Source organism: Catharus ustulatus, unplaced genomic scaffold (genome assembly GCF_009819885.2).
Source record: "Catharus ustulatus isolate bCatUst1 unplaced genomic scaffold, bCatUst1.pri.v2 scaffold_74_arrow_ctg1, whole genome shotgun sequence".
NCBI lineage: Eukaryota > Metazoa > Chordata > Aves > Passeriformes > Turdidae > Catharus > Catharus ustulatus.
In genome coordinates, this window is record NW_024879544.1 from 120,459 (window position 1) to 141,140 (window position 20,682).

Genomic DNA, 20,682 nt, shown 5'->3' on the forward strand with positions numbered 1-20,682 from the left:
ATAAGGATCATGGAAGAATTTAATCACCTCATCAAGAATTTAAAAGGAATTGCACTGGGTACATAAAAAAATTGTCTGGCCTTGTCTTCAGAAAGGGCCAAAAAAGTTGGACGGATATGATATTTCCTCTCAGAAATTCTCCCATTTACAACTCAGAAGCTTCCCTAACCTGTCATGGGGCTTTTTTTCCTATTTAGTAATCTTCAGGGGACTTTTCTTTCACAAAATCCTATTGAACGTTGATAGTTCAGAGGAATTATCAGTGCAAGGAACTCTGCAGTAACATCATAAGATTCAGGTAATAAAATGCCAGATTGCCCAGTTGAAAAAGCTGTCAGCCTTGTGTTTGCTGTTTGCTTTCCTTTCAGTAGAGGCAAGAACATGAAACAGCAAGCAAACAAAACATGGAACATTTCCAAACAGTTGTTATTTAACCTACAGCGGTTTTAAGTTTGTAACAAATTAAACCCTCACAATTCTATATCTCTGATATAAACCTCACAAAGAAAAGAAAAAGTGGTGACAGTTTTGTCCTCTTTTACTTTATATAAGGCATTTGAAGATGTCCCTGCTCATTGTAGGGAGGTTGGACTAGATGACCTTTAAAAGACCTTTCCAGCTCAAGCCATTCTATTATTCCATGGTTTGTAATGACTCACTGAGAAAAATAATCTCATGATCTCCTTTGTCTACACCCAAACCTACTGAAACCTAAGCAGGCTGCCTACTGATGTTCACGACGAATTTCAACCCCACAGGACTGTGGTCCCAGTCTACCAGTGCTTGTTTCTTCAGAAATGAGAACTGCAACACCTATTACATTTGTGTGCCTGAAAGGATTGGAAAAGTGGTAATAGATACTAAATTTTAGAACAAAGGATAAAATCACCTAAAAAAAAAAAATTAAAATTATTTTTCAGTACCAAGTGCATCCTGTCCATCAATGCCCTTCATATGCTTGATACACCTCTTTTGGAAATCATGAGAGGGGATGTCTGCCAGTCTCTGCATCTGAGAGCACTAAGAGCCATGTGGCATCTTGGTAGTCCAAGACTGGGAGGGTGAGCAGCATTGAACAAGAAAGAAGTGGAAGCAGCTGTGAAGATGAACAAGAAGATGAGGAGGAGCCGTGTACCATGACGCACTGTCACACTTTTGATAGCCCATCTAACAGCAAGAAGATTGAGGTGGATTAAAATATGGCATTGTAACTTCACTAATGAAGTGACAGGTCTCATGGTAAACCTCTCATCTCTATGTAGTGCCTATTGATTATAAATTAATAGTTTCATGCTGCCTACTACAACCTATGTTACCAGGCAGGGGAGAAGTCATGGAACACCTTCTATACAAGTTCAGTCAGTAACTGCTCATGGTGCACAGTGAAAAATGCCTTCCTGTTATAAGTGATTTTTTCTTTGAAGTTAGGAAAAGCACTTAAAAAATCTCCTATCTGAATTTACCAATGACTCACTTAAACAAAGGTATCAAAGCAGAAGTATAAGCCCTACGAAACCTAAAGATCTTCCTCCTTCCTTCCTTTCTTCCTTCCTTCCTTCCTTCCTTCCTGTTAGTGGGAAAAATCTGAGCAAAGAAAAATGTTAAATCAAGTAGAAATTAAGAAAACTGAAAATTATAAAATAATATTAATGATTTGAAGTATATTCCAGAGTGTATCTTCCCAGACAATATATATGATTTAACTGTGGAAAACAAAGCACAAACTGTGCTTTCATAATGTATCAAGATGTCAGTCTTCTCACCACTATGTTTGTGCATATTGTCTTTTTCTTTCTTCTTTTTCTTTTTACTTTATTTTTTTTTACTTTTTTTTTTACTTTATTTTTTATTTTTTTATTTTTTTATTTTTTATTTTTTTAATAAATAAGAAATTCAATAAAAGAAGCAATTGAATAATATAGCTTTAATTATCTTCTGAGTTTACCTATAAATATCTACTATGTGTCTTCTCCTGATAATGCAACTTCAATTGCTTTCACCAGTTCTTAGCTAAACATGAAGACCTCCTGCATGAAAACCTGAAAGAACTTTATCAACATTTCTTTTCCCAGATGACTAGGGAGAGTGTGTTGCTTCACTGAATTTCAGCATTTTGTGGGAGACCTGAATTAGTAAAATATTTACAGGTGATTGCTCAAGAAGCCATCAGTTAAGCTTAGAAATGTAAATATAAAAATTCCATAAAAACTTTTTTTTTCCTAAATAAGCTTGAATAACAGTATTCCAAGTTATCCTGGCTCTGTTTTCAATTATTTTTGACAGCTGCAGTAAAATAAAAGGAGCTTGATAACATGATTTTGTGGTCAAAATAAAAATTTCAAAAAGCAAAAATCCTAAACCAAACTTTATGAGGTTTCTCTCATAAAGTTCAAAGAAGAAAATGCCACCATCAAGAACATGCAATCAATGAATCATAACAGAACCACTGATTCCTGAATGGGAATGTTAAATGTGCAGAATTTAACAGTAGCAGATACTGAAGACCAGAAAGCTGGTAGGTCCATGTCTAAGAAATCAAACTGGGAAAAAATGTTCATTGATATTTTGTTGAAATAGGAAGTTAAAAAGTGTCAAAATATTATTTTTTGTTAATTTATATTTTTTGATCCACTTGTCCTTGTGGCAAGGAAAATTTTGAAATTAAAGGGTACTTTCTAAAAGGAGAACACATGTCCCAGTAAGTGTAACCAATATATCACTACTTCAAAATCATAAAAGACTAACCTCTCTAAGCTTTGCACTATATTTCAGAGTTTTGGCAAACTTTCACATACACCTTTAAGACACCTCATTTTATTATAAAATGAAAAAAAGTGTATTTTATCATAGCTTATGCTATTACTGTTATGCAGGAAGCATGGCAAACCCCAGAAAAGCAGCAAATCAAAATAATAAAAAAATATATAAGCCTACTTATTCCCACATAACAAAATTATTCAGATGCGCAGTTTCAATATATTAAATGAATGCTGAATTTGCAACTGTGCAGTCACAACTTATTTATATGAGCTTGTTTCTGCAGATTTCTTTGGAAAAAAAAGGCTAATTTGGACACATGAAGCACAGTGCAAGCAATCTAAATTACTCAAGTGAAGACGATGCATTTATGTTATTACCTCATTTAGATCTTAGTTCTTTATTTCGGTTTCTAATTATTTTTGTTGTCTTAATAGTCTTAATTGTCTTAATTATGCATTTTGTCTTAATAGTATTAGTAAAAATCTTGAAGGAAAGGATTAGTTTTTCTCCTAATTACAAAAAAGAAAAGCTCCTGGAGCACTGTGAAGACTAAAATATTATATTCAGTGTGTGTGATAAATACTGTTAATACTGTCCATAACTCTAAGTTCAGAAGTAGCCAATATCTGGTTCTTGATTTTTAGATGCAAGTTGCCATTTCAAGATGAAAGCATTCCTGCAATTCATGATTCCTTTGATTCTCTTGAATACATGATATTTATCACATGATTCCAGATAAAGATTTTAGCATCTATCTTACAGGTTAGCGAAGACATGTAACTACATGTTTAGACATGCATTCTCACTTGAAATCAAAAACTCGGTCCACAATATCATTTCCTGAGCACAGAAGCATGTTTGGAATGTCCTGCACTTGCATTTTTGTGGGTTTGTTTCTTGAGAACATCAGATAGTAGTAGGTGTAGGCAGACTATTCAGAATATTCTGCTAGGAATGGCATACTATTGCTAACACAATAAACATATCTGGAGACTGGAACTAGATTATCTTAATGGTCCCTTCCAACCCTAACCATTCTATGATTTCACATTAAAGAAATTTATACGAAGGAAGATGAAAGTAGGTAGTTATAATTTTACAACTAAATATCCAAGGCATTCTTCACTAAGTTCTATTTTGGCAACATGAAAATTTAATCCTTACATTAATTCTGGCAATTATATAATTATGATATCTGATTCAGGTAAGTTGTACTGCATATTTATCAGCAGGGCATGAAAATTACCGCAGTTCAAGATTCATTCAATAAATGAAGCTCATCTGTTTACACTTATCAGAGGAAAAAATCAAGTTGTTCTGTTACATTTTAAAATCCTTTTGTGAAATTATGAATGGTTAGTAAACAGAAAATAAACCAATTTTTATAGGATTGCTGTCCTGTTACTATTCATTTTCTGTATTTGCTTATTAGGACCTGTCACTAGTGCGTTTTCACAGGGCTCCATCCTCAGCACTGTGCTTTTGAACATCTTCATAAATGACTTAGACACAGGACTGGAAATTATACTAAACAAGGTCATAAATGATACAAATGTGGGAGGATCTGTTGACTCCCTCGAAGGCAGGGAGGCTCTGCAGAGAGACCTCAGCAAATGAGAGCACTGGGTAGTCACCAACCACATGAAGCTCAACATGGGAAAGCACCGGATTCAGCTTCTGGGATGGGACAACCCTGGATGGATGGACAGTCTGAGGAATGAGATGCTGGAAAGCAGTACCATGAAAAGGGACCTGGGGGTCCTGGTCAGTGGCAAGCTGAACACGAGTCAGTGCCCTGGCAGCCAGAAGGGCCAATTGTGTCCTGGGATGCAAAGTTAAATATTAGTTAACCCAAAGGCTGTTTATCCAATGAATGCTTCTGACTTGTCTCCTGTCAAGGCTAACTTTTGAGAAGGTAGTTTCTACATATAGGAGGACAGTCAGCCACCAGAACATGTTTGCTGAAAGGCTGGCAAACAGAACAAGTACAAAGTGAAGACTTTTTAAGTAAACTCAGTGCCTGTCTCTGAATGACTATACTAGAGGTAGAGCTAGCATTCCTTGAAAATGAGCTTTCACAGTTTTTTTTAACCATTCACACTTCCCAACATTCACTTTTGAGAAGGACGAGCTAACTGCTCTAAGAGATAACAAATTCTTATCTCTAAGAGATAACAAATTCTTATCTCTCCCACTGCCCTTTCTTGAGCCCTCTACTGTTGAGGAAAATTCCCTGAGCTGAGTAAACTAGATCAATCACCATGCAAACCAACATGACCAGTAACAGAAAAATTCTGGAATAGAAAAAAAAAAGAGTATGAGAGGGCAAACTCACATATTTGGTTCTCCAGACAGGTAATAAGAAGTGTGCATATTGCTCAAATTAAGATTTGGCAAACCTTATTTACTTGTGTTTATTCTACACTACAACCTTGTTTTAATTATATTATTTTACAGTGATAGCCTAGTCACAAGTAAAGAGTATAAAAACTTTAGGAAGATCACAGACCACTGACAAAGGAATTGACACCAATTACTAAAAGCAGACTTTTGCTGGGCTAGTTGTCTTTGAGCCATGGTATTTTCTAGAAACTACTAAAATAGGGTATGAGAGATGGCTATGAGAGATGAGAATTTACCTAGGGTACCTAGGACAAATCGAGAGGACTAGGAAGAATATATGCATGACAGAAAAGGAGGTACAATTAAAAATGGGTATCTATGTATAAGTAAAAGTAAAAAACCCTCCAATTATAACCTGTAGTTTTCCAAGAAAATTTTTATCTGTCTACAGATCCTCTGTACAGCTACCAAATGTTTTCTTTTAGACACATAAGGTGAAATCCAGCATTGTTATTCTGCTCTTGGGAAAGAAAAAATACACAGGAGTCTCCTTTTGTGTGGGTAGTAACAAACTCTGCTCCTAGGAGAGAAGAAATTAGTAAAAAATCATTCTACTACCTAGGTTCAGGAAGATGTTTTACAGAATTTACAGAATTTATTCTAATAGCTGTAAAAGAATAACGTGCTTATTGGACACTTCTATAACAGAGTGACTGTATTAGTAGAAAAGGGAAAAGTACCTGATGTCATCTGTCCTGAATTCTCTAAGACCTTTGACATAGATAAACTGTTGCTTGGTGGCTCCACCTTTCCTCTGGTTTTGGATGAAACAGAGAGACACTCTGGCATACTCATTGCCATAAGAAAACAGAAGAATCAATATATGTCTGTGCAACTTAAGGAGGTAACATTGCCAAAAGACCTCCTAACACATAGTGTCTTGCAAGCCAGAACTTGGTGGAGGTATAATCCAAGACCTCTTCTATGTTTCAAAAGTAAGATATCATCATGAAACTGATTACAGACAAATTTACTGATGTGAAAATGTTGTTTGCCACAGCAGCTATTTACATGGCCACAATAACAGGAGCAGGAGCAGCTCCCAGGAATTTTTTAAGATGATAAAGTTGGCCAAGTAAATGTAAAGATTCAAGATTTATAGTGATGCTAGGCCTTACCACTACCAACTGCCTTTCACTATGTCTTATAAGCACAATGTACCCAGAAGACATTAAAAACTGTGTAAATACACTACCACCACCTTTAATTTCAGAAGACAAGTATTCAGTCAAAAAAGTCCAAGGCCTTTAGTCAACAGTTAGTAGTGTCATGTAGTTACAGGCAATGTTACAAACTACAGAAATCACCATATTGTCCCTCAAGAAGCTTAAATCATAAACACAGCTACACAGAGACCCCTTACGCAGTTATAGCCGCCATAAATTGCATGAGACAGCCTCTTTCCAGCCTGCTCTCACCATCACTGTATGGAGTATTTAATCTGTGCTTACAAAAGCCCTTTGGTAGTAAAACTGCAGTTTTCCTTGCAAGTGCATAAATAGTAAAAGTTACAATTGACTTAAAAGGAAGAGGGATCTTACCGATTTTCCTGATTTTTTTTCTTTTCTTCTGAGATTTAGTGTTCTCCACCCTATTTGTAGATTCCATTGAAGAAAGAACATTTCTTGCTACATCCAAGATTTGTTTCAATCCTACTATTTCATGTCTTTATGTCATGCAGTTATAATTTCTAGTAGTACTTTCTGTCACTTTGCATGACAACTTTATTTATGGTATTATTTCAATATTCAATTTGTTTTTTTCCTTTAACTGCTCTGAGACAAGCCTGAACCGTCAACACATTATTAAGGAATATCCTTAGAGATACCCAAACAAAGTTAATTATAAATAAATTAACTGAAAGACTGACAAGAGGAGGCACTCTGTGCATTTGTATCAGAGAGAAATGAAAGACTGCAACTAAGACCTTGAATATTATCAGACCTTATCGAAATTCATACAGATCTTAGCCAAGCTAGCACTGTGTCATTAAAAAGGACAGAAATATTTGCAGAAAAGCCCAGATTATAAATACTTAATATTTATTATCATTTTATCAAGAAAGGAATATATCTCTATAACCAAAATATCAAAAAACTATTTGCACTAAGTTATAAAACTAGTTTTCTTTTTACAAAATACCGTGAAGACAAGAGAAATATTCTAAGCTTCCCACAGAATGTCCTATTATTATTACAGTATTGGTTCTAAACTGCTGCAACTTTATTTTGGGAACATTGTTGTACATTAAATTGTTCTGACGGAGGAGGCCGACTGAAACTTCCTGTTTTGCACAAGACAGATCTTTCCTTTCAAGCACGTTTCAGTTGCAAGTAGCATAGGAAATATCAAAACAGAGGCATTAACTCCAAATAGTCCAGTACACAGAGCACCCTGTGTGTGGCTTTACAGTCACCAAATACACTGCAAAACACAGGGACCAAAGCTGTGTCAATCACCTGGGGCTGAGCAGGGGATACAGCCTACATCCATAGGTGATCATGCTCTGTAAGCAGTCAATCATCACTCCTGAGCAGCCCCAGCCCTCCCTGGGGCAGGATGTTCAGTATCCCCTGTCAAAATCTAGTATAGGGACACGGTGCTCCAAGCAGGGCAGTGCTTTATTTTATTTCTGTTCTCTTTAGCTAGACTAAATATATTCACAAAGCCAGTGACACTAATTTCTTGTTCTAGGTTTTAAATATTTTTATCCCCCTCAGACCGTTAAGCATCTGCATAGCTTTGATCATCAAAGCACTTTAACAGACTTCAAAGGCACACTAATAAGCTTAAACGTAAACTAAGTGCGTAGTAAACTACTGAACCATGGTTTCAGGTGGGGTTCTCTGAATTAGTGAGAACAGTCCATATCTTTCAAAAGTAGTTTGTTTGCATAGGGGTAGCCAACTGTTGGGGGTTGGGACGGGTTTTTACTCTTTCCTTCGGTGGAGAATTTTTCCCATTATCATGCTAAGAAAGCTGGCCAGGGTGGCTCCCTTAGCTTTTAATTGCCCAAGACAAAAGGGATGGGTGGGAGGCTGTCTCCTGTCTCAATTTCGGGGCGGGGTTTGGGGGTTCGGAGCAGAGAGTCGTTTGTTCTCTTTTTTCCTTCCAGGGGGACACTCTCGCCGGTTGGAAAGCCGAGGAGAGAGGTTTCTCTGCGGTCGGATCTATCCTGCAGCCCTGCTCTGCTACAGCCTCCTGCTTCTGAGAACAGCGCTGAAAACGGGGCCCAAACAGTGAGCGGAATCTTCCTTCACCCTTCTCTCACCTGGGACACGGCCCTGCCACCTCTGCCTCCCTGCTCCCACCTGCTGCTGCCGCAGATGCGAGGGCTCCGCCCCGCTCTCCACCAGGACTGTGCGGAGAAGAGTGTCTACGACTGGAAAAGAGACTGGGACTAAGTTTTGTTCTGTTTTGATGCTGATTTTTTCGTAGCTGATGTTGTGCTAGTTTGTCTTGTAGATATATCAGTAAAGAACTTTTATTCCTAAACCCATACCTTTGCCTGAGAGCCCCTCAATTTCCAAATTATAGTAAAGTGGTTGGGAGGGAATTTTCACTCTCCATTTTAAGAAAAGCTCCTGCCTTTTTTCTGGCAGTACCTGTCCCCTAAACCAGGATACCAACAAATCATACCTGCTGCATTTGTTCTTCCTCTGAAAATATCGTCATATGCCTTCCATTGAGGTTTCACCTGGTAGGCGTGGATAAACACCACGAAAACCACCACCAGGCACATTAATGGCATCAGAGCAGCGGTGAAGAGAGCAGCATAGGCATTTGGAATGAAACACCTAATGGAAAAAAAAGGAAAAAAATGCTGTTGATAAGTATAAGAGACACCTTGAAAGGACATAAATAGAATACAGACACAAATATTTTTGAAAAAGTATGTGTTTTACAAACCACAAATTCTTCAACTCTGTTCCCAAAGTAATCTTGATAGGTTCCTTCATGTTCTGTTGGTTTTTATCTTATCATCTTATCTTAAGGAGTATAGCTTTTGCTCTTACAGAATGCATGTTATATTCAGTCGAACCAATACTGGAAAAATTTAAACTTGCAATGAAAAAATATATTTTACCAAACTAGATTCTCCCATATTCATTTCAAGAGATCATTCTTAGTCACCAATTTCTAAAAGGACATAATAGAATTTTCTATACTTACCTCCTGAAAGCACAAATTAAATTTTGAAAAATATATTTTTAAAATAAATGAATGAGTCCTAAAGAAAACATAACTCTTCCTTCTCAAGTTTTTGGAAATTACATATTATTTGCTCACAGAAGGCAAATGCTCACTCCCTCTCCCTCTTTTTTCCTCCCAATTTCTTGGTCTCTCCTTGCCCTTTTCATTTATTTAAGTTTAAATTATTTTTAAATATGTGTCAGGAACATGAATTTCCCTGAAAGAGTCAATTTATGTATATATGATGATGACTTGAAAATGGAGATGAAGAGAGCTCTCAGGGGTATGAGAAATCAGGGTTTTCTGTGCTCTCCCTGGAGACCAGTATGTGCTTTATAGACACTGACCTAGTCTGGAGATGATGCACAACAGAGCAGCCCAAGGGACAGCACAGGAGTCACTATGTCTAGGGATTATGTGGTCACTTCTATCCCTATTAAGAGGGTGTAACTTACCCAGCCCTTCTGTTCATCATGTCAGCTCCTCTAAGTAAGCTCTGTGTTGATGCTGATATATGTCTGACAGAGGCTTAGGTGCATGTTTCACTGAAATACCTGGTTGGAAAAGCCTTCTGGGGTTGCTCAGGTGTACTTTCATACTCTGCCAGAAAGATTATATCCTGTGTTGTCTCTTTCAGCACAGCAGTCATGCATACTCCGTGAATCCCAAAAATAATTTCCAGCACAATCTAGAATCCTTACACAGCTCTCTGAAGAATGTAGAGACTTGGTCAGACACCAAGCTCAGATATCATCTGATAACATAACCGAACAACTAAGCATCAGAGGAAGTAGGAACTCTGCATTGCAATTAAAAGTTTTTGTTCCTTTTCTCATAGAAGAGATACTTCAGTGTCCTTTACTCATCTTGGTCACTTTCACTGGACTTTTTACAGTCTATCCATGTCCCTTTTGTAACTGGGAAGGCCAGAACTGAACTCAGCACTCCAGATGTGACTTCATGAGTACTGAACAGAGAGCAAGGATCACTTCCTTTGAACTGCTCTCAACATGGTTGATATGGCACACAACATCTCATCCATTTCATCTTTTGAATTTTTAGTATTTCTTAGGTAAGAAGAAGTTATTTTTGTTCCCCAAATGCTTTCTTGAGTTGCCACAATTAGCACTAAGAAACTAAATCATATTACCACAACCTATGCTGCTTTTAATGGTTATACTGAAGGCAAGAATCTTAGCACAAGAGTAGTCTTCTATAAAATTATATTTATATTCTGAAATCTGTATTTTTTTTCAACTTTGTGCATTCTTGTATTCCAAAGGTAACACATACTATAAAAAATTACCAGAGTTTCTTGAAACGTTTTTGTGAACCCTCCTTTATATCCAGATAACAAAAGTTACAGTAATTGCACGAATACAAGCCGCACCAATTTAACTAAGATTTTGCTCCTAAACCGGAAATGCGGCTAATACTCAGGAGCAGCTAATATGTGAATAATTTTCTGACATTTACAACCTCAGAAGTGCCAGCCAGAGTGCCGAGCCGAGCTGCTGCAAAGTTGGCATTTTGCGATTGTTACAAATTGCTACTCTGTTGCACCGCAGGTGGAGCCTGGCTGCCTGCAGGCAGCATGGGGGGCGGGGAGAGAGGCGGGAGAGCTCCCTACCACTGCCCGGGGGAGAGATGGGGGGGCCCTGTGCAGCCCCTGCCATGGCTCGGGGAGGTGGTAGGGGACCCGGGCCGCCCCTGCCGCGGCTCGGGGAGGCGGCGGGGGGCTCCGTCCCTGCCTGCCACCACAGGGCAGTGCTGGGCCGTGGTGACCGAGCCCAGTGGCAGCGGTGACTGGCCCCCAGTGGTCCCGCCGAGCGGCAGCGCCGGGCTGTGCTTCCTGGCCCCGTCAGCAGCCCCTAGCGGGCCGAGCCTGCACAGCCTTAGCTGAACCAGTAAACCCCACCCTGCCGCTGTTCTGTTACTATTTGGCAACTTTGTTGCACGCGGGTCCTTGCTGCGAACGACAGAGCGGCTTATATTCAGATGCGGCTTATTTATGGACAAAAAACAAAATATTTGCCAACACCCAGAGATGCGGCTTATACTCAGTGCGGCTTGTATTCGTGAATTTACTGTATATAAAAATGAAAACCTAGAGAGATGGATCACTTTTACTAACACCCTTAGGTACTTGCTCTAAAAAATACACTAGAAAGTTTTGCACGGAAATACACAAAGCCATATTAATCTTCAAAGCTTACTTTGGATTTTTTTCTTGAAGCAATGGTGTGCAAGTCAATGACAGCCACATCACCCTGTCAGATTTTTCCATATATAGTATTGTGATGATAGATGTTGGCAGGTATATTTTATTATGGAAATCACATTATAGGGACCAACGCAATTACAGTAGTTTCACGAATACAAGCCGCACGGACTATAAGCCGCACCCCCGGTGCCTCGACAATGTTGCTGTCTTTGTCAATAGATAAGCCGCACCCCGAATATTAGCCGCACTTTCGTTCGTAGCGAGAATCCGTGCGCAGCTTTCACAAATTGGCCAATTAGTAAAAGGATCACGGCAGAGCGGGATTTACTGGCTCGGGGCGGGGCCAGGAAGGCTCGCCCGCTCATGGTTGCCGACAGGGCCGGCCGGGCGGTGCTGCAGCCACCGCCGGGCTCACTGGCCCCCCTCTCCTGTCAGCACCGCCTCGCTGCCGCGTTTGCTCGTCCTGCCGGCAGGCCAGCCGCCGCTGCGAGGCACGCCAGCCGCCCTGCTGCTGCGGTTACTCGCCCTGCCGGCGGGCCAGCCGCCGCCGCCACTGCAAGGCATGCCGGCCGCCCTACTGCTGCGTTTACTCCCCCTGCCGGCGGGCCGGCCCCCGCCGCCGCTGGCAGGCACGCCGGCCGCCCTGCTGCTGAGTTTACTCGCCCTGCCGGCAGGCCGGCCCCCGCCGCCGCTGCAAGGCACGCCGGCCGCCCTGCTGCTGCGTTTACTCGCCCTGCCAGCGGGCCGGCCCCCGCCGCCGCTGCAAGGCACGCCGGCCGCCCTGCTGCTGCGTTTACTCGCCCTGCCGGCGGGCCGGCCCCCGCCGCCGCTGGCAGGCACGCCGGCCGCCCTGCTGCTGAGTTTACTCGCCCTGCCGGCGGGCCGGCCCCCGCCGCCGCTGCGAGGCACGCTGGCCGCCCTGCTGCTGCGTCTACTCGCCCTGCCGGCGGGCCGGCCCCCGCTGCTGCTGGCAGGCACGCCGGCCGCCCTGCTGCTGCGTTTACTCGCCCTGCCGGCGGGCCGGCCCCCGCCGCCGCCGGCAGGCACGCCGGCCGCCCTGCTGCTGAGTTTACTCGCCCTGCCGGCAGGCCGGCCCCCGCCGCCACTGCAAGGCACGCCGACCGCCCTGCTGCTGCGTTTACTCGCCCTGCCAGCGGGCCGGCCCCCGCCGCCGCTGCAAGGCACGCCGGCCGCCCTGCTGCTGCGTTTACTCGCCCTGCCGGCGGGCCGGCCCCCGCCGCCTCTGCGAGGCACGCCGGCCGCCCTGCTGCTGCGTTTACTCACCCTGCCAGCGGGCCGGCCCCCGCCGCCGCTGCGAGTCACACCGACCGCCCTGCTGCTGCGTTTACTCGCCCTGCCAGCGGGCCAGCCGCCGCCGCCGCTGACAGGCACGCTGGCCGCCCTGCTGCTGCGTTTACTCGCCCTGCCGGCGGGCTGGCCCCCACCGCCGCTGCGAGGCATGCCGGCTGCCCTGCTGCTGCGTTTACTCGCCCTGCTGGTGGGCCGGCCCCCGCCGCCGCTGCGAGGCACGCCGACCGCCCTGCTGCTGCGTTTCCTCGCCCTGGCTGGCACTGCAGGCCCCTGCACCGCCGGGCACCCCCACGCTGCTGGCCCCGATTCTGCTGGGCTTCCCCCGCTGCCAGGCAGCCCCACCCGCCCGGCTTCCTGCTTCTGCCATGCTCCCCTGCACTGCTAGCCCCAGTTCTCCCGGGCTCCCCCGCCCTGCTGGCCCGGGCTCTGCGGCCCCCCTGCCCCGCCCTGCTGGCTCAGGCTCTGCCGCCCGCCCCCCACACTGCTGGCCCCGCCTCTGCCAGGCTTTCCCACCTCAGCCGGGGCCGGCCGGGCTCCAGCTTGGCTTGGGGCTGCCGCGGGCTCTCACTTCCGTGTTGGCAGCTTTTAGAATATTGTCCATGTATTAGCCGCCCTCGAATATTAGCCGCACTTCCGGGTTTCCACCAAACTTTTGGTCAAATTGGTGCGACTTGTATTCGTGAAATTACTGTATTTAGTATACGTAATACTGGGGACACAGCTGTTATTCCATTACCATGACACATTTGTCGCATGGAACTACTGTGTACTGCATATTCCTAGCACTGGATAGGAATATTTAAAAATACACCAAAATGTAAAAATTGATGTTTCAAAACACAACCACTCTACTTTAAAAGGCCTAGAAAGACTGATGTAAAAGCTTGAAAAAGCTACCTCATTACAAACCTTATTTTCTGAAGATGAGCATTATTTCCTGCAGTATAGCCTTCTAGCAAGTTCCTTTTTTCTTTTTAAAGAAAAGAAAGAAAGAAAAGACAGGTAATTTGGGGTAGTCGCCCTATAGCCTATCATCCATTTGAAAGAATCCAAGTGGATTTCACTGAATTACCAAAGGTTGGGAGGTATAAATTCTTGCTAGTACTAGTAGACAAATTAACTTATTTGGTAGAAGGTAACCCAAGCTCAAGGGCTACAGCCCAGACAGTATCTAAATTTCTTCTGGAAGAAATCATCCCCCGGTATGGTATAATCAACTATATAGACTCAGACCAAGGAACACATTTCACCTCAAGGGTTATTAAACAACTGGCTGAAGCCCTAGGAATTCAGTGAGAATATCATACACCATGGCATCCCCAGAATTCTGGACAAGTTGAAGAAGAGAATTGTCGCACAAAATGCTCCTTTGAGGTTCGCCATACACAAAATACAGCCAAAAAAATCAAATCCTCATTAAAACCTGGAAAGAAGTTTCTCTCTCTCTTCTCTGGGAAGGTCTTTTTTTTGTCCTTTTAACCACAGACACAGCAGTCCGGATAGCAGAAAAAGGCTGGACACACGCCTCCAGAATGAAAAGATAGAGACAATCAAAGAAATACCCAAGTGGAAAGTGGCTTCCTCCCCTGGAGACCTCAAGATAAAATTGCGCTGAACAAACCGATAAGCAACCTAGATCAAATACGGTGTATAGCTTCCGGGTCCAGGTGTTTTCCTTGTGTTCATTTCAGGTGCCAGATCTGTTGTAGCATTTGGGTTACACATTGTGTACAGGGGGTCCAACCTGGAGGGCTCTGTACTAAGTGTTTTGAAAAAGAGCTGTCTCTGACTGACCGGATTCTAGTACTTGCCACTGAATTGAATATCGTTGAACTAGATTCTGTAGAGCGGTTTCTCTTATACCAACACGGGATTAGTGGGAAACTAAATTGCAGAACTCAAATTTTAAGAATGCCAGAGAACAAATAAGGTACCTTGTTAGACGGACACGATAAAATTATCAAGGTGGGATGTCTTTAAGAGGCAATATGCAGCTCAGACTTTGCGTTGGTCCCCTGAAGAATACCTCTACTGCCAAGAAGATGGTTTCCCTCGCCACTAGCAGCAACCTAGTGGGCGTAGGCAGAGGCAGAGAGGTACGCCTATGGGGAATCCTGGTGAGCCTGAGCCTAGTCATGTTCCCACCGATTAACGCATACCCAAGGAACTCTGCAAGCCCTGTGGCACAAAGCCGTAACAATGAGTGTGGGGGATGCCCACTAATTAGCACCCCGACTCGCTCTGTCCTGGCCAACTGCACCCATAAAGGAAAGGAGGAGTACTGTACCTTTAACGGCACTCAGAATGTGAAGCGTAAATGGGGAAAGAAAATTATATGCTATGATCTCAAGGCAAGACATGGGAAAGGGCAGTCAGAGACATTTGCTCACAATATCCAGAAGAGAAATGCCAATCAAACACCTCTTCCCACTTGTGGACAATGCAATCGCTCGGTGTGGGTAGGGGGAAAACAAAAGTTGGTATTTGTGGTTTATTTTTAGGTGAATGAGTTATGCTATGACAATACCCGATTAGGTATGTGTGTCATGGAAGGGAAAACATATTGGATGGGCAAAAATCTTAAGTTTGAGAATGGGTTGATCTCGGACGGTAAACCAATCATCATCGACCTACTTGAAGAAAATGATGAACGGGTTTGTGCCCAATCCGATAACACTTTTTGTTTCTCCAAAAATAAGGAAGGCATAGATCCTGAAAGTAAGATAGAACAAATAGCCTTAGAAATAAAAAGGCAGGAGTCAGAAACAAGAAAGAGGAGACTAGAACAGGAAAAATTAAGGACCTTAAGTGAGCAATATGATTTACTCCAGAAACAGTACGACAAGTTTGGTCTGCCAAGATTGGACAAAAATTTGTTTATGGATATGATGCAAAAAATTGCAACTGAATTAGGATTGTCCAACTGCTGGATTTGTGGAGGACTCAAGTCAGCAGAAAAATGGCCCTGGAAAGGTGAGAGTTTAACTCCAGAGCAGCTCCTAAGGTGGGACAAAACACAAATCTCAAAGTCAGTTTGAAGACCCGAAGGTTAGGTCTTAGATAAAAGAGTAATTGGGACCATTTGTGTCAGTCGGGAGGGCAAAGAATATACAGAGGTGGTGGGATACACCCCGTGCATCTCCACCCTAGCAGTAAACACAAACAACAAAAGCAAAATTTGGCAACCAGACACACCTGTTGGATACTGGAGCCTAGAAAGAGGGAATAATTGTGAATGGAGTGACAAAATTGAACTTTGTTGGAACAAAGGCTCTGGAGCTAACCCTTACCAATCACTAGGGGAGTTAAGTACTTATTGGACCAAACCAGAAAGCACAGAAATCACCTGGAAAGCTCCAGATGGGATATACTGGGTGTGTGGAAAGAAAGCATACAGTGAATTACCACAAAGGTTGGAGGAGTCATGAACTTTGGGGATAATTCAGCCTGTTTTCTTTACCTTGCCAAGATCTGACAGTGGAATGTTGGGGGCACCCCTTTACGAGACACTGAAACGGGAAAAAAGAGAATTGAAAAAGATACTCCTTGATGTGGGTGGTAGCCAAACTAGGGGAGGGGAAGAGTGGCCAGCTGAGAGAATAATAGAGTATTATGATCCTGCAACCTGGGCACAAGATGGGAGTTGGGGTTATCGGATTCCAGTGTACCTGCTAAATAGGCTAATAAGGCTGCAGGCAGTGGTGGAAATTGTGTCCAATTGCACTTCAGATGCTCTCGAATTATTAGCTAAACAGCACTCCCAAATGCGAGCTTTTGTATATCAAAATAGAATAGTCCTGGACTACTTGTTAGCCGAGGAAGGAGGGGTTTGTGGGAAGTTTAATGAATCCGAATGTTGTGTGGAGGTTGATGACTATGGAGAATCTATAAGGAATCTTGCTACAGAGATTAAAAGGGTAGCACATGTCCCTGTCCAAAAGTGGAATTCCATTCTCCAGGCATCTTGACGGGAACAGTTATTCTCGGGAGCATGGTGGAAAAAGATTGTATTCTTTATCCTGTGCTCAGTAGTGGAATCATCTTCTTACCATGCTTGATACCTTGTTTCATCAGATTAATACACTCAGTGGTGCAGGGCATGCAAATAGCCGCTATGCCCATGGACCCAGAAATTGCACCTGGGAGAGCGAATGGCAAGGCATCCAAATTGCTAAAATTGGGAGAACGAGAGGTAGATATTAGTGCAGTAGAAGCACTTGCAAAATTTGAAGAGCAAATGGGGAAAAATAAACGCCTTTACATAGATTATCGAGAAGAGTCAATGGAGGAATGGGATAGCAGTGATGAATCTGAAGAAAACTGAGAGGGGAACATGGATTAATTTGGTTATATAGAAAGGGAGGGATTGTAATATATGTTGTTATAATTTGTGTTTATATAAGAAGGTTGTATGAAATAAAATAAAATAAAAAGAACCTCTTAAACACCAAGCACCCAGGGCCATAGACAACGGCCGTAATTAGCATATCAACAGACCTAGCCCAGTGATCTCCACAACGGACGGAAGAGATCATCGATAAAATACCTGCCAAAGTACCAATGACCTCCAATGGTCCCCACAAGCGAGAAGACAGCACTTCATTACACATCAATATGGAGCAGACACAGCCTTCATCAGCATGCAGGAACGACCTTTTGTCCAGGGCAGCATCAGAAAAAGGATTTAATCTAAATATGAGAATCTGCAGCAGAAACAAAGGAAACTCTCGCCTCAGGCCAGAAAAACTGTATAAAGCTGAGTCTCTGAGATGGCAGTGTGTGAACACAGCAGGGGTCTGATGCGGTAGAGGTCAGATCAGCATGTGTGTCCACCCAGTGCTGACCCCGGGCTTGGCGCTGTCGTGTTTTCGCTTGTGGCTTCCCAGGACCGTATTTTCGGTTGCAAAAATAAAAATTGCTGTTTTGCTATTTAATTTGGCTTGATTCGGTTATTATTTATAACAGAAGGGATGCACATCTCAGCCAAAGTTAGGGAAATGGCATCTATGCCCCAAGGGTACCCCAGACTCAGACTTTTAGAAGTGGTACCTCCAAGTGAGCAACAGAGAGACCCCCCACTACTGAAGACCAGGATGTAGAAAGACCAGTGGGATGCTGAAGGAATCCAAGAGTATTTCTTTCCTCCCTATCTCCATCCCCCCTACCTTCCAATTTTTTTCTATGTCTGCCTCACATTGACTGTTAAACTAAATCTGTACTAGCACCTCTTATAATCAGATCATAATACTTTGACAGTAAGATATTTCCATTGGTTGTTCTCTTGAACTACTCCTATCTAAACTCATTCAATTTCATCATCTTCAAGACTTCTCCTTGTACGCTCCCAGTCTCCTATTATATGCATGGTGTCACTTCAAACAGTACTTTATTTCCATCTCAAATGTTTCTGTTTCTAACAAAACAGAACACAAAGCATATTTTCAAAAGTTCTGTGTATGTCTGTATCTGTGAAAGGTCTGTTCCATGGAAGAGGCTAAAATAAATTTAGAAAAAATTGTTTCTAGTATGCTTCTCCTCCAAAGTATAATTCCATATTAGTATGTAGTGGTTTGTTAATAATTTTACAATCGGAAAAAAACATAATATTGAAAATAATCACCTATTTTTTTCCTTCAATATGAATCAATAAGACATTTAATTTACATAGTGGTTTTTTCAGGCCTAGAATGATGAGAAATAGCTTTAATATATAAAATAGTTCTCTCATTGATGACTACTATAGATGTTAGTTTAATTTAAATTGCTGTTTTCAGATACAACAAACACAGCAAGATTAGAGGAAATTAAGAGATCTTTCCCCTTGTAAAAGATGTAACTTAAGAAAATTATATCCACTTAACTCTATACATTGACAAAAATTACCCCACTTATTGGCCAGACAGAATCAGTGCTTTACCTTGATTTTGTTTCCCCCCCTCCTCAAATCTATCAAAGCAGATTCTTCTCAAGAGGCTGAAGCATATTATCTGACACTTCCATTGTTTTTGTAAAGTCTTTTATGATCTCTTAAAACATCACACTTCCTAAAATCTGGAGAAGTATTTCAGCTATATATGATATAGAAGGTGGGTTTTTTGTTTTTTTGTTTTTTTTTTCCTTTTATTTCCCTAATACTTTTAAAGGAAACACAAGAACAAGACAAGATGTATACTGGAATTAGCACAATTACATAATTAATATTTAAAAAGTAGAACAAATTAAATAACAAGCAAATTGCTCAGGAAATAGCAATTGTTAAAAAATGGAAGGACTGACATTCTTTTTTCCCTTCTGAGCAATAAATCATTAAAATGGTGAAATTTTTTAATTTCTCAGTGTTATAAAAAGTTTCATTCCATTGTTGTCCTGAATGCCAAAGACAAGCTCTTTCAACAGTATCTTGAAACTATAAAAGGCTACAATTGACAAAAAAATTGCAAGTGTCCTTATCTATCAAACCATTTTACAGCAAAATGAGAATAACATTATTTTATTTTAAAAAGGCACTCAGGAAAACAATGGGTTTAACAACTGTCTGAGAGCAAGTCAGTGATGGACTCCAAACCCTCCAAGGAGATTAAAATTTGAAGCTGCAAGAGTCAAGCCTATTCAGCCAGATGAATCAACCTGATGAGATTACGGAGTTCCACTCCTCTTTCTTTTATGTTGTAACAGTTATTTTTTGCATAAATACATTAAACAACAATATAACAATAGATTTACAGAATCCTTGAATGGTTTGCATTGGAAGGGACCTTAAATTTCATCTTGTTCCAACTGCACTGCCATGGACAGGGACACTTTCCATTAGATCTGTTTGCTCCAAGCCCCATTCAACCAGGTCTTGAACATGTCCAGGGACGGAGCATCCACAGCTTCTCTGGGCAGTCTGTTCCAGCCCCTTAACATCCTCACAGGAAATAATTTCTTCCTAATAACTATTCTAATACCTTCTTTTATTTTTCCACTCCACTGTCAGGGAAAGAACATGTGGACATTTTTGTAATAGGTATTTTGGTATCTTTTTGTTTTAGGTTTTTTTTGTGCATAATTTGTTTTGTTTGGGTTTTTTTTTGTTTGTTTGTTTGTTTGTTTGGGTTTTTTTCTGTCTGTTTTTTTCAGGTTTTTTTGGTTTTGTTAGGTTTTTTCAAGAGAAAAGTTTATGCTTCTATGAAGTGATGTGGACAAAAAACATACGGAAAGGTTATGCCAAGCTTGTCATGGGTAATATTTGAAATGGTTGGCATTAGTTCTTGAGGAAATTCAAGTCACATTAGAGAAATTTCTGTTTCTACAGTAGGCAAGATTCTATATATTTTGACATTATTAAAAAATTCACACTGCCAAAGGCACATGGGTTAACCTTGTAGTCTTCAGTCAAGTTCACATTCTTCTACACTCATCAACAACAGTTCAGGCAACACCCTGGAAACAGAATTCACACTTTTTCAAACTGAGTGAGACTGAATTCAAGAGTGTGGCTGAATTTGGTATGCTTTATGGCTACCTTAGAGGATGGAAGGTGATCTAACATTTATTTTGAGGTTTTCATGAGCTTTGCTACACATGTGTAACAATGTCATCTTCTCACCTTTCATTGCAGCAAGCACTGGCCTGTGATATAAGTACAGAATAATTTAAAACAAGTGAGAATTTGAAACAACACAGCATCCTTGTGAGCCTTTTACTAAAAGAAATTCTACTGTGGCTGAGAACAAGAAGATTTTGCACTATTAAAAAACTCTCCATATTATACTCTACTTCACTAGGGTCTAATCTCTAGTGACAAA

The 20,682-nt window shown here is 41.7% G+C and overlaps 1 protein-coding gene across 14 annotated transcripts in view; it reads right to left on the reverse strand.

Moving 5' to 3' along the window:
• ADGRV1 (adhesion G protein-coupled receptor V1) overlaps positions 1-20,682 on the reverse strand; it is a 320,555-nt gene that overhangs the window by 41,051 nt on the left and 258,822 nt on the right. For all 14 annotated transcript variants that reach the window (XM_033086930.1, XM_033086929.1, XM_033086928.1 and 11 more), the window contains one exon: positions 8,803-8,960. In XM_033086930.1, the coding sequence (XP_032942821.1) occupies positions 8,803-8,960 (158 nt within the window). The remainder of the gene's footprint in view (positions 1-8,802; positions 8,961-20,682) is intronic.